The 14600-nt window shown below is 31.6% G+C and overlaps 1 protein-coding gene across 7 annotated transcripts in view; it reads left to right on the top strand.

Annotated features, from left to right (window-relative positions):
- The first annotated feature begins 673 nt into the window (after positions 1–673).
- The window catches only part of LOC110030318, a 25671-nt gene continuing 11744 nt past the window's right edge, over positions 674–14600 (top strand). Inside the window, exons 1-6 of one of the 7 annotated variants that reach the window (XM_020732981.1) lie at positions 718–895; positions 967–1054; positions 3173–4033; positions 4118–4412; positions 4587–4796; positions 12473–12646. In XM_020732981.1, the coding sequence (XP_020588640.1) occupies positions 3183–4033; positions 4118–4412; positions 4587–4796; positions 12473–12646 (1530 nt within the window). In that variant the 5' untranslated portion in view covers positions 718–895; positions 967–1054; positions 3173–3182. Of the gene's footprint in view, positions 896–925; positions 1126–1216; positions 1373–1401; positions 1425–2718; positions 2972–3172; positions 4034–4117; positions 4413–4586; positions 4797–12472; positions 12647–14600 lie in introns of those variants that run through there. The other 6 variants (XM_020732979.1, XM_020732978.1, XM_020732980.1 and 3 more) reach the window with 6 other exon arrangements.

The following is a 14600-nucleotide window of genomic DNA, read 5'->3' as shown; positions in this document are numbered from 1 at the left end:
CACAACCGACTAGTGATATCCATCTGATATAACCGACTAACAAAAGCTCACCGAGGTCTCATCAAATCTAGTCAACCAACAAATTTTGTTGCCAGCTAAGATTTGGTTATGAGCATTCATGCAATTTCATCCAAAGGATCATTTCATGAATGAAAGATTGCACAATCCTCTCATTTTATTGTTTGTTGTTGTGTTCTCTCTCCCTATTCCTCCACTTATTTCTCTATTCCTTGGGGGTGATTTAGAGGACATATTAGGATTCAACAAATTATTATTTTATAGCATATTTTCTTTCATGCATTTATGCATTATATTTGTATTACTTTTTAAAACTATACTATTTATAAATATGTTAAAACGGTTTATCGAAGTCTGGTTCAAATCATCGTATTATAGACTAATTAGATTTGGTGGTATCTTGCTGAGTTTAATAGCTAGGCCAAGTCTGATCAGATTAAACATAAGTCGAATTCAACTTGGTCACCCGACTTGGTACTCTCAATTTTGTCAAAAGAATAATACCATAACCGCTTTAAAAAAATATTTCAGAACATTTAACTTATTTTTTCAAATAATAAATAAAATTTTTGAGATATATACACATGTAGCATTCTCACAAGACTAAAAAATACGCAGTGGACCATACTTTCACCTCACGACAGCTAATTGCAAGCCTCCTCAATTAATATTCTGCTGCATCACGACCAAAATTGACGGCTGTGCTTAACTCACTGCTCAGCTTTAAGCCGCTCGATATCCATGACTGTGCTGGAGATGACAGCGACGAAGTAGCAGCAACCGGGATTAAGCGGGCTTTGTCTCACCACCGACACCATCCTTGCCAACCAATAACCGGCGCCAACTGGCGCAAATTCTCCATGTACGCTCACCGAAGGTACATTCACCTACTCCCTGTAACAAGCCTATCCACGTTTTAAAACTCCCGCACACCGTCCATCCTTGCAGCCACGACCGAGGGAGCTAGCCGAAGAGGACGGAGACTGTTAAGGGCACAATGCGAAGCTTTTAACGACTGAGGAAGAGAGTAGAATGAGTAAGGTTTCGGTTGAGTGATCCCGACGATGCTTGTCTTTTGGACGCGCTTTTCATCTCCTAACTTTTGTTGTGAGTCACTGCTTTTTAGATTGTTCGACATGTCGGACCCATTGTGTCGTCAATGTGCTAATCTAGTTTTATAGATCTGAGTAGTGCGTTTTTAGATTGTTCGACATGTCGGACCCATTGTGTCCTTGTCTATGTGCTACTCTAGTTTTATAGATCTGAGTAGTGCGATTGATGGCTGTATGATTTGGCGCATTGCGGTGTGGGTTTGATCCGTTTGTGTTAGACGTCGGTGCTCTTTGTAGTCGAGGTGAGGTTGAGCTTTTTAGCTGCGAGATTGATGGCTCTGTAAAGGCTTTTCGGTACTTTTGCCTTGAGATTGTGCATATTTCTGGTAGATTTGAAATTTTGAATCTGCATTCAACTTAGATGGACTTTTCTCTGAAAAATTTTACCTCTTATCTGATCCATTTCGTGATTAATGCTATGGCGTTCTTCTGGTCTTATTAATTTTCCTAATTTTTTGGAAGTAGAGTTTATGTTTGGTAGCCAAAAATGACAGCTTTTTTGCGCTTGTTCTACATAATTTTCTTCGGATGTTGTTGCGAAGGACTCTGCTAAAGATGCGTTTGGGCTTGATTTTATGATTCTACTGTTTTGAGTTTGAGGATTGCGTCACTGAAGCTCTTACTGAGTTTTTTCAAAGTTTCTATCTTTTTTCTCTTCCATGCCTTGGGTACTCGTGCCACATCATTCTGTCTGAATTGTTTACTACTCCATTGGCATATATCGTCACTTGAGTGCTTTCTCTTTTCACGACTGCACTGTCGGTGCAATTTTTTCATCGAGATGATGAAGCATCAATTTACTGAGGTGAAGGGAGAGTTCTAAATATCTTGACATGCCGTTATTAACTTCAAGTTACAAAAATATCAATTTTTGTAATCAATTTCCAGACCAACTCCTTGTTGAAAAAAAAAAATCAAAAAGGTGCTCGACTATTTTACTGTAGCTATTAAGTATTCGCATTAGATTTCAGTTCCTCATCGATCCTTCTTTTGCCCGCCCTTCTTGTTTGAGGACTTCAAATTGAAAACTTCAAAAAAATTGTTATTTAGTTCATTTGGTGGACTGTGTCGCACGCAATTAACTTTTGGAAACACTGGCTTTCCCGTAAGTGGAAGTGTTAAGCAGTTGCTTCTACATTTCAAAGAAATACTTGTCACTGGAAGCAGAGATAATAACCTTCCTTGTGGAACCACAGGTGATAATTGAGAATGGCCCATCGCTTCTAAAACCATGGTAATGGGTGGGCACTAATGTGAGGAGCAAATTGGAAAAGGGTGATTGGTGTGGGATCCAAATGAGAGTGGAGGGTCGTCCTGCTTGTGTTATGTAAAATATTTGACTTTTGGATGTACAGTTGGTAATTTTTATATGTTAGCTTAAGCTTTTATTATTTAAGAATATCCTATCTACTTGTTTAGTGCCCTAAAATGTGCTTCGCCCTCCTAACCAATGGTATAAGAATCCATGGATCAATTTAATCAAATGTTCCATGTGATCTATTGCTGTCAATTTCCAGATCAACTCAAACACTTTTTGTGCTCGGTTAAATCTCTAACACTTGTGTTTTAATACAGGAACTACTTCTTTTGTTAGCTCATCCTTGTTATTACAATTATTTTATTATTATATATTGTCTCTTTGTGCGCAAGGGATGCGCTGTAAATTTTTAGGCTCATATGTCGAATTCTGTCTTTGCTTTGTAAACTGATATCCTTATATTGCAGATCGTGTGTTACTCTATCCAACTGAGTTCTTGTACCCTGACGATTGTTTAGCTGCAGAAGCGTGCTTGAAGTGACAGGAAGCTGTTTTTGTGTGACTAGCATGCATTTTTAACAGGGTTTTCTTCTTATTTAACTTGACTGATTTTCTTCAAAATATTCTTGTTTTGAGTTTGTAAGAAAGGCAGTAAGCTGTGATTTACATGAAAGATCTTCCATCATGTCTCATACCTTTGTGTGTTCTACTATTAATATTGTATGCGGTATTTGCCTAATTGCTTTCCTAACTTCATCATGTTATCACCGTATCATTTGAACAGTTCTGAAATTATGGCTATAAATCATGGTGATGATATGCACAAGTCTGAAGAGGTACTAGTAAGTGGTTGTGATACGAACCCAAAAGATAATGGGGTGGAAAGAGATGACCATTATACAGACATTGAAATAGAAGATAAACATGGAAATGAATTAGACTCGGACTATGAGCCAACAAGAGAGTCACTTTCTTCGCACAGTAATGAAGATGGCAGGATAAAGAGGAGCTCCAGAGTTCCCAAAAAACTTTTGAAGAAAGAGACAGCTGAAAACTATCTTCGCCCAACCAAAGTCAGCAGTAATCGCCAAGAACAGAAGAAGCTGCAATTTAGAACATCAAATAATGGATCCAAGAGGTCTCAAAAACCCAATAAAGCTGCTTCCACTCCCACATGTCTTAACAATAAGAAACCAGAGGATACGACATTTTCTTCCCGACCTCCATCAGAATTATCCGAGGAAATAGATGATAGAAGCATTGAAGAGGTCAAGGAGATAGACGTAGATGATGCTCCTGTTTGTGATCAAAGCGGTGGAACTGATGATTCCGTTGTTGATACCGAAGAGAACCACCTTGATGATGACAAGGTGTGTGCTTATCAAAAGATTGAGGATATGGAATTCAAAATTGAGAAACTTGAAGAGGAGCTCATGGAAGTTGCTGCACTTGAGATTTCTCTTTACTCTGTGGTACCAGAACATGGAAGCTCAGCACATAAGGTCCATACACCTGCACGGCGTCTTGCTAGGCTATACATTCATGCCTGCAAGCATTTGAGCCAAGAAAAGAGGGCAAGTATTGCTAAGAACATTGTTTCAGGGCTTGTTTTGATTTCCAGATCCTGTGGAAATGATGTGCCAAGGTAATGTTGCTGTGTACCTACATATCTGGATGCATTCCGGCATTGCTTTCCATCTGCCATTAAAACTTTCTACTCATTTTGCAGGCTAACTTTTTGGTTATCAAACATTGTTTTCTTGAGGGGAATTATTGCTCAAACATTTGGTCATTTATCTCCATCAAGTATGATTATGAGACCTTCAGACTCAAATGGTTCAAACAAATCATTGAGCAAACCACAATCTCTGAAATGGAAAAACATCTCTGGAGGTAAGCAAGGAAAAATGGCTTGTTTTATTCCAAAAATAGACGATTGGCAGGAGACGAGCACGTTTATAGATGCACTTCAAAAAATTGAGTCTTGGATATTCTCCAGGGCTGTTGAATCAGTATGGTGGCAGGTAAGATCCAATCCATCCTTTTGATGAATAGCAAATATTCATCATTAAATTTAGGAAACTGATATTTGTGATGATTTTGACCCACAGTTACGTCATGATTACTAATAACACATTTATATGACTTTTAATTATAATTCATTATGTAGCTCTAACTTAATTCTACACTATTTTCAGGCCTTGACACCACACATGCAGTCTCCCCTCGAGGATTTGGCCCAAATAAAAGGAGTAGACAAAGTGTTGGAGCCTGCTTTGGTCGATTCTCAGGAAGGAATTTTTTCTGTTAATTTATGGAAGAGTGCCTTTCACGACGCATTTTCTAGGCTTTGCCCAGTTCGAGCTGGTGGACATGAATGTGGCTGCTTGCCTGTGCTGTTACAACTGGTATTATCCAACTTATTTATTTATTTATTAGGATTTTTTTTTTTTTTGGCATACTGGCATGCCATCCATTTCTTCATAATTATTGGAATGTCACTCAATATATCATTGTAGCTAAATATTGTTAATATTAGAAAATATTCGATTAACAGAAAGATAGTTTTTATTTATTGATTTTATAAAATGATAAATTAATGATAAGTCTTTATAATTTTTTAATAGTTTTACGTTACTTCAAAAGATAAAAAATGTTCATGGATGAAGTTGGGTTAGTTCCTCATGCTAATTTATAATAAATAATTATTAAAATTTTACTAAGTTGTTTAAAATATGAAAAATATATTTAAATTGGTTAGTTTCTAAACATGATAGAAATTAAAATGTTTAAATAGATATAATTTTTTAATTAGTAGAAATAAGTTATATGGTGAATTAAATCTTGTAAAGTAACTAAAACTATTTTTTGTGAATTCATAACACATTTATTTATTTTTTCATTTTCTTTTAATCCTTTAATCAAAACTCATAGCTTGGACATTACATGTCCATTTATTTATTACCAATTATTGATACATTTATTTTATATTTTCTTTTGCTCCTTTAATTAAACCTTAGCGCTTGGACAATATATTTCTATTTATTCAATTTGTGTTTAAATTAAAATTCTAAAAATAATTCTCCATATTCTATGCAATTTGTAGTAAATAAAAAATTGAATATATTAAATTAAAGTTTGGTTATGCCTGAAAGCTGACCTATTTACATTTTATTTCTTACATTTTTAATTAGATATATTCTTATTCATTTTTTGCTATAAATTAGCATGATAAATCAACCTAGTTTCATCCATTGAGATTGATTTATCTATTGCATGAAGTAACATGAAAAAATATTTGATTTTATCATTAATTAATTTTTTTTTAACATCAAGAAATAGAAGATTCGTTTAGGTTAATCAAAATTCTATTATATCAATGCTATTTATTTATGGTGGCATATTGATAAGGGTTTAAAGAACATTTAAATGTACCAAGACATATGAAGTATTGTGGTATATTTGTAAATATGAAAATGTTTAGTGATTTGCCAATAAAGGTTGTTTATTTATTTGTAGAATATATTCCAAATATCATCCATTAATTTATTAAAAAATTGTTGTATCTAAACCTATCTATGGAGAGCATAAGAACCTTACTAACAAGAACTAAGCAAGAGAAAAATTAGAGGGAGAAAGAGAATCTAGAAAGTGAAACTATGATATTTCGGTAGATCACAAAAAAGTATAATACATGAGACTATGCCATTCATTGTGTCAGGCTTTCTTGTTGAATTATTTATTTTTTATTTATTTTCTATTTGTTTTATGCAATATTTACTTATTAGAAGTTATATCGGGAATTAAATCTTGTAAAATAAGTAAAACTAATTTTTACGCTAATTCATATCACTTTATTTTTCTTTTGTTTTCTTTTAGTCCTTCAATCAAGCCTCAAAGCCCTGGAAATTACATTCACTTATTCAAATTGTGCTATAAATTGAATTATAAAAATAATTCTATTTATTTCATGCAAATTGTTTCACTATATAAATTTTTTAATTTTTGTTTTGTTCAAAAGCTAACCAATTTACATATATTTTTAGCATTTTTTGCTAGATTATTTTTAATCATTATTTGTTATAAATTAGCATGACAAATTAGCTTAATTTCAGACATTTAGATCTATTAATCTTTTGCATGAATTAAAATGAAAAAAATATATGATTTTCATATTAATTTTTCTATTTTGAAACCAAGAAATAGAATTTCCTTTTTGGTCAATAAATTCTATAATTTTAGTACTATTTAGCTTAGGTGGTATATTAGTAAGGATTTAATGAACAAGTGAATATACCAAGAATTATGAAGAATTATGTTGCATGACCTTAAATATCAAAAGCTTGTTGTGATTTACTAATAAAAAATGGTTATATGTTTATAATTTTTCTAGCATGTAGAATATATGCCAAATTTCTTTTTTATTTATTCTAAAGAAGCTTTATTCAAATTTGGCTATGGGTAGCATTACTATCAAGAACAACTAAATCAAAGATTTTGCTATGCTTGTAATGAAGAAGGTCCCACTGTTTGTCCAAAAAGAAAAGGCCTTTATAATAATAATGTTATCTTAATAGATTATGTCAATATAGAATTAATGAAAATTGATTTACATTTCTCCCATATCTTCAATTTATAGTACTACCTTTTTGGAAGAACAAAAGAAAAGGAAATTTTTAAATATGGTCTAACAAATGACATCATAGACCAAACAAATACTCTTATTAGAAATCAAAACAATATTAGTACAACAAATCAAAAAGATAACTTCCCAATTACAAGAATTAGCTATTCCTTTAGATCCTAATTTCTAAATAATTGAATCTGAAGGTTATGAAAAAGGACCGAAATGTACTCGTATTAGAAATCCAATCAGTTTTTCTCAGAAGAACTCTACAGATATGCTTATGGCTTATTTAAATAATTTATCTTTTTTATAAATTTGAAGCTTTTTATCTATTCATATGTGATAAGAAAATATTATTATTAGAGCAGATTATGAGATAATTATAAAATACGGAAAACAAGCTAAAGAAATAAAAATACTTTTAAGTTCTTGAAGATGACTAAAATTTTTTTATCACATTACTCAAAGAGATTTGTCTATAATTTCAGAACATATAAAAGGAAAAAAAATAATTTATTTGCCAATCAACTATCGAGGAAATTTGATTTCAAAAAATTATCTAACCTATTTTTTTGTTGCAAATTTTTATAAGTTGTTTACTTATGAATATTTTAGAATACTGGGCTTAAAATAAGACACCTAAATTTATGAGGTCTAGAGGCTTTCAGTTGTAATTAGGGTCGTCAAATAAGCTCACTGTTCGCAAAATGCTTGTGGTCAGCTCATTAAATATCTTGTGTTCAAGCCAAATAAGCTCACTGTTCGCAAAATGCTTGTGGTCAACTCATTAAATATCTTGTGTTGAATTCGTTCGTCAAGGAAGCGAGCCGAACACAAACAATTTTTTGAGCTCGATTTATAAAGGAATCAAATACAAACAAAAGTTTGTTCGTTCGTGTTCAACTTATTTTGGCTTGAAATAATTAAATAAATAAAATATAATATTTATATTATTTTTATTTTTATTATATATATAGTTTAAAACAATACTATATTTTATTATTTTTAAATATTATTAGGGTGGTATAATTATAAAAAATATATGTTTAGGTGTTAGATATGTAATTACATAGGGTTTAGGTGGTATTTATGTAAATGTCCCTAAATTAAATTGAAATTGGGACTTGCATGCGGTGAAACAGAGAGATTGTAGAGCTTCTGGTCTGGCTGCTTGGAATGATGGGACCCTCAATGGCATGTATTTCATCACACTTTAGTCCCACATTAGAATGATGGGAATGTAAGATAGGGGTGTCGAAAATTGACCCAACACGCCAACACAACTCAAACTCAACTCGAAAAATCTACATTATGGTTAACCTGAATATTTTTCGAGTCGGGTTCGGTTCAGAGACTTCGACCGGTTTATTATTTTGGTCGAGTTCGGGTTGAACCTGAAAACCTAAACATGACTTAAATAAGCACGAAAGTTCGGTCGGGTTTGGGTTAGCGGGTCAAGCTCGGGTTGGGGTTGACTCTATCTTGGTCGGGTCATTTTTGTGTCGGACCTGAACCCGACCCCTGACCCGAATTGACACCCCTAAGGTATGGGCTTAAAAAGTTTTTAAAAGCAAAAAATTAAGCTTTTTTTCATACAAGAAAATCTGAACAGGAAATGAAGCATCCGAATTCTTAGACGGTTTAGCAAATGTAATTATTTTTAATTTAATAATATTAATTAATTAAGTTAAATTAAAAGAGGTGAACGAATTAATCTCTAGCTGAACACAAGTTTAATTCGAGCATTCGAGTTTGAATCGAATTGAATACAAACAAATTAATCACGATCCATTTCAAACGCAAGCTGAACACGAACAAAAAAAAGTTTAAAACAACCGAACACGAACGAACTTTGAGTATTAATTAAGTTAAATTAAAAGAGGTGAACGAATTAATCTCTAGCTGAACACAAGTTTAATTCGAGCATTCGAGTTTGAATCGAATTGAATACAAACAAATTAATCACGATTCATTTCAAACACAAGCTGAACATGAACAAAAAAAAGTTCAAAACAACCGAACACGAACAAACTTTGAGCTTGCCCAAGTTTGATCTGTTTACACCTCTCGTTATAACACTTTGAAGAACCTCATATTCTTAGATACACTTGAAAACTGAACCTATACGAAGTTCAGCAATGCCTTATATATAAACTTCATGTTTTAGTGTCAGAACAAGTGTGAGAGTTATGAAGTATCTTCTACTGTCAAATGTGTCATGAAGTTTTGTCCTTTGTATCCCTGTAAGTTTTATTTATGTTATCTTAATGATTTGAACACTTCTTGTTTCATGGCAAAATCTTTTGTCATAAATTATCCTTTGTTAATCTCCCAACAAACAAGTTTATTCATCACCCATTTTATAGTACATGCTTATTCGCAAAAAATTGCCTTTAGGAAAGACTGTCAACTGCTAGGGTAAGATTTTACAAAATATTAAACTAGTGATTCTGATTATCCAGATTGAATATTAACAGTTATGATTTGTTATAATTAAAAAGTAATTTTTAGTAACTTTTCCTTTCTTCACAACTTTTCAAATTCCTTATCTCTAATGTTCTTAACCTTTTTGCTAGGTTCTTCTTGCTATGTTTACGTTAAGGGTTCCTTCCAAAACCTCATGTCCCCCTTATTCCTCCAAGTTCGCTTTCCCAGCCTGCTCAGCTGGTTTCTTTTAGCTCTATTTTTGGATTTCCTTTTCTGCCATTCTGCGGTGTCGCTTCCGCCTTACGTTTATGGGTTGCAAACGAACCAATTTGTGTTGATCCGTGTTCAAACTCAGAATTGTTTATTAAAAATATGTTCAAGCTCATCTCGTGCTTCTATGATACTGTTCAAACTCAGTTTGAGCTTGCTTCAAATTTGGTTTTACCAAATAGCTTGTTTAACCCAATCAAGTCAAGACCGAGCTTATTAAATATGAAGGGTCGGTTTGAGATAGATACGTGGTGAATTTTTAAACTTTAATAAATCAAAATAATCTAATTAATTTTAAAATTAAAATTTTTATTTCAAAGGACTAAATAAAACCAAAAAATTTTACATTATAGAGTTACAAGCTAACAAACAGCTGAAGCATCCATGTTATTTTTTTGTTGTCTTTCTATTTAAACAAAGGTCGCTTTCATTTGCTTGCTAATGCTAGACTAAAAGCACAAAGGTGAAAAATCTTTTACACTTCAACTTTTAAAGCTGAAAAGTAGATCTATATGTTGTTTTTTTATAGATTTTTTTATAACTTTTTTTAATTAGTTTTTTTATTTAATATGAGCTTCAAGAACATAAGAGTCGTTTAAGAACATAGAGTCGTCTTTAGATGGTTTGGTCACATTAAACGTTGACTATTTGATGATCCGATTAGGAGAGTAGATATTTTAGATTCGACTTATGTTAAAAAAGGCATAGGTGGATTTAGGAAGATTTGGGCATATTGTATAAAAAATGATCTTAATTTATTAGAATTAAATAAAATTATGACACTAAATAGGTACAAAGGAGAAAAAGGATTCATGTAGCCGACTTCACTTAGTGGGATAAAGGTTATGTTGTTGTTGTTGTTGTTGTTGTTGTTGTTGTATGAGCTTCAAGAATAACTATGCAATGGAAAAATTAAAGAGAGAATATAAAGTGATAAGCTCTAGGATTTTGCTAGAAAATCAATTTGAAATGTTAGGCTTGCCTGTGGAATTATTTATTTTGTATTATTCTTCCAAATTTTTTGTATTAGAAGTTACATCATGAATTAAATATTGTAAAATAAACAAAACTAATTTTTAGGCCAACTCATAACACATTTATTTTATTTATTTTATTCAATTCTTTAATCAAACCTCAAAGCTTGGACATTACATTTTCATTCATTCAATTTGTTTTAAATTGAAATTCTAAAAATAGTTTTATTTATTCTATGCAATTTGTTTCACTACATGATTTTTTTATACTAAATAAAAAATTGAATATGCTATGCTTTTTAAGTTTGGGTATGTTTGAAAGCTAATAAATTACATCCAATGAGATTGATTTATTTTTTGCATAAAGTAAATGGTCTATATGTTGTTTTTTTTATAGATTTATTTATAAGTTTTTTAAATTAGTTTTTTTATTTAATATGACCTTCAAGAACAGAGAGTCGGCTTTAGATGGTTTGGTCTCATTAAACGTTGACTATCTGATGATCCGATTAGGAGAGTAGATATTTTAGATTCGACTTATGTTAAAAAAGGCAGAGATAGATCTAGGAAGATTTGGGCATATTGTATAAAGAATGATCTTAATTTATTAGAATTAAATAAATTTATGACACTAAATAGGACACAAAGGAGAAACTATGCAATGGAAAAATTAAAGAGAGAAAGTGATAAGCTCTAGGATTTTGTTAGAAAACCAATTTGAAATGTTAGGCTTGCCTGTGGAATTATTTATTTTATATTATTCTTCCAAATTTTATGTATTAGAAATTACATCATGAATTAAATCTTGTAAAATGAACAGAACTATTTTTTAGGCCAACTCATAACACATTTATTTATTTTATTTTATTCAATTCTTTAATCAAACCTCAAAGCTTGGACATTACATTTTGATTCATTCAATTTCTTTTAAATTGAAATTCTAAAAATAGTTCTATTTATTCTATGCAATTTGTTTCACTACATGATTTATTTATACTAAATAAAAAATTGAATATACTATGCTTTTTAAGTTTGGGTATGTTTGAAAGCTAATAAATTACATCCAATGAGATTGATTTATTTTTTGCATAAAGTAAATGAAGAAATATATGATTTTCGCATTAATTTTTTTAATTTTGATATAGAAATTAGAATATTTTCTTAGGTTAATAAAAATTCTTTAATTTTAATACTATTTAGCGATAATGGTACATTAATATGGGTTTAAAGAACAGGTGAATATACCAAGAATTATGTTGTATATCCATAAATATGTTAAATTTGTTCTATTATTTCATGCAAAAATTTGTATCTAAATATTTGCATTAGCGTAACAGCGATTAGTGGGAGAAAGAGAATCTAGAATGTGAACCTTTGGGATTTTGCTAGATCACAGAAGTTCATAAAACATGAGGCTAAAGAATTTGTTGTGTCTGACTTACCATTTAAGCCCGATCCTTTAGGGGTTGAGTAAAGGTATAATGCTACAAGAAAGATCTAGGTTTGAACTACAATAATAAAAAATACATGGCACAGCTTAACAAGTGCTTGCTGTAGAATAGGTGAGGCCTGTAGTACATATATATTGATTGCTGAATAGAGAAGTTGAATCCATGGAAAGTGCTTTGCCAAGTTCACGTAGATCTACTGGGTGCTAGATAGTGCTTGGGGCTAGTTGATTTAACGAATGAAATGTTTCTTGCTGGAGTGAGCCCTCAAGTTTCAAGTAAGCTCTTTATTTGCTTGTCTATTCTGTTAGACTAACCATTTGCTTTTATTTTTACAGGTCATGGAACAGTGTCTCAACAGATTAGATGTGGCCATGTTCAATGCCATTTTGCGGGAATCAGCAAATGAGATGCCAACGGATCCAGTTTCTGACTCTATTGTTGATCTAAAGGTACTCCCTGTTCCAGCTGGAGATTTGAGCTTTGGATCTGGTGCTAAGCTTAAAAATTCTGTAAGTACTTCAATTTAACTTTTAGTATGTCGATAATTGTAGTTTTAATGTATTCATGACTCAGAAGTATGTAAATCAAGTTTGTTCTTTGAAAATTTTAGTGGTTGTTTACTTGCTGCCGTTTTTATTATCATTTGAAGATCATAACCACTTTGTGCTTTTGTCACATAGAAGTAAGTCGCAGTCAGTTTATTGTGGCATAATTAGAATGCTTGGATGGATTTTTTTGAAGATGAACTCTGAATCACTCAAATCAAAGCAATTGTCTTAGTGCAACTCTTGATAATGAGGTTATAAAACATTTACTTGGTTGTTTTGGCCATGTCTAATTAGTATGTTAAAAGATGAACCAATGGGGAGATGAATAATTTGAATATAGAGGTATGAGGAGGATAGAACCAAAGGCAATGCCATATTTAATTTTTTCATTGATAAGTATAATGTTAATTTAAATTAAACATTTATTTAGAAATAATCATACAGTGCATTCCTTATTTTATTATTTTATTTTTTCCATCTCAGCTTAAAATAGACTTCACAGATTCAGAATGCTCGTTGATGTACAGAAAATTGTTGTCCTACTTATGTTGCCTAGGATCCCTTTTTTGTATGATATGCTATTGTGCGCTTTTAAAATTCAATTTCTGGTGCAATGGTTACATTTTTTTCACATATTCTACCCACACTATGTAATAGAGAAATTTAGGTCTATTTGAGTCAGCTGCAATTTATTAAAAAACTACTGCGCAGCAGCTATCTGAGGAAGCTGCGTGTCTGTTTGTTTTGTGCAGTTGTGGAACAACTGTGCTGCATCTATACTATTGTGTCGTTTGTAATAGAATTCATACTGGTTGCACATTTCATACATGAAAATGGATATTGATGCCGATATTTTGTATGTGGAAGGATTTATGAAGTCGACATCACTACTTGAAGATTTTAATTCCCGGCAATGGCGTCAAGAACTTGATTCCTCGAAGTCGACATCACTACTTGAAGATTTTAATTCCCGACAATGACGTCAAAAACTTGATTAATCCTTATGCACAGCATAACAATAGTTCTGATGACATTTTTCACATATATTTCCTTATTTTGTAACAAAACCAAAACTTGATCCTGAAGAAAAATAAGAATTTAACTTTTTAATTTATATATATTTTTATATTGGGATACTACGCAAGTATACGTATCGTTATCAAGTAATATAAGACTTTTTAATTAAGACTTGAATATCAAATCCACAGGGAAGATTATGCAATATGCACTTTTTAGAAAGTTTTTCTATTTTTAAAAAGATAATTACTTAAACTAAAAACTATTTTTTTGCATGAATTTAAAATTTAAATATTTTTGGTATTTTTGATATTTTAACGAAACAGTAACAACTTAAAAAGATAATTAAAGTTTTTGTAGAAGAAAAATATTTATAACGAAAATATCTTTCTTTTTATCATGAATCAGTAATAAGTATAAGAATTCTGTTGTGGAAGTATGCAAATTGTGTTAGACCAAATATGAGCAATAGTATTCTTTACCCTTACTAGAGATGCTATAAAAAACATTGACTAATTTAAAGTTTGAATAGTTCTGAAGACCGGTTAGGCAGGGAAGATACTAGCTCTCACTCTAGAGTTCCCTCGATTCCCTCCACCTGGGGGCTAACATTCTCATATCAGAACCTAAAGTAATAAAATAATTTGGGGGCTTTAACCTCAATGAATATTTTCCTATTTATTTGCACTCAATCATATGAACTAAATTCTCATTCATACAACCTCATGCAATTCATTCCAATTGTTGACTGAGACAATACTAACCCGGTTATTTCATGTTCTCACAACAAATTGTAACATCTGGATTAACCAAATCAAGAAGTAAATGAAGTGCATGGATTTAAATCATCACAACTTCTTCCAACAATAAAGATCAATACTCTCCATAACTTCCATCC

The sequence above is a fragment of the Phalaenopsis equestris genome, unplaced genomic scaffold, assembly GCF_001263595.1.
Source record: "Phalaenopsis equestris unplaced genomic scaffold, ASM126359v1 Scaffold000701, whole genome shotgun sequence".
Taxonomy (NCBI): domain Eukaryota; kingdom Viridiplantae; phylum Streptophyta; class Magnoliopsida; order Asparagales; family Orchidaceae; genus Phalaenopsis; species Phalaenopsis equestris.
The sequence above is the reverse complement of the archived record's forward strand: the minus strand, read 5'-3'. Positions and strand labels throughout refer to the sequence as shown.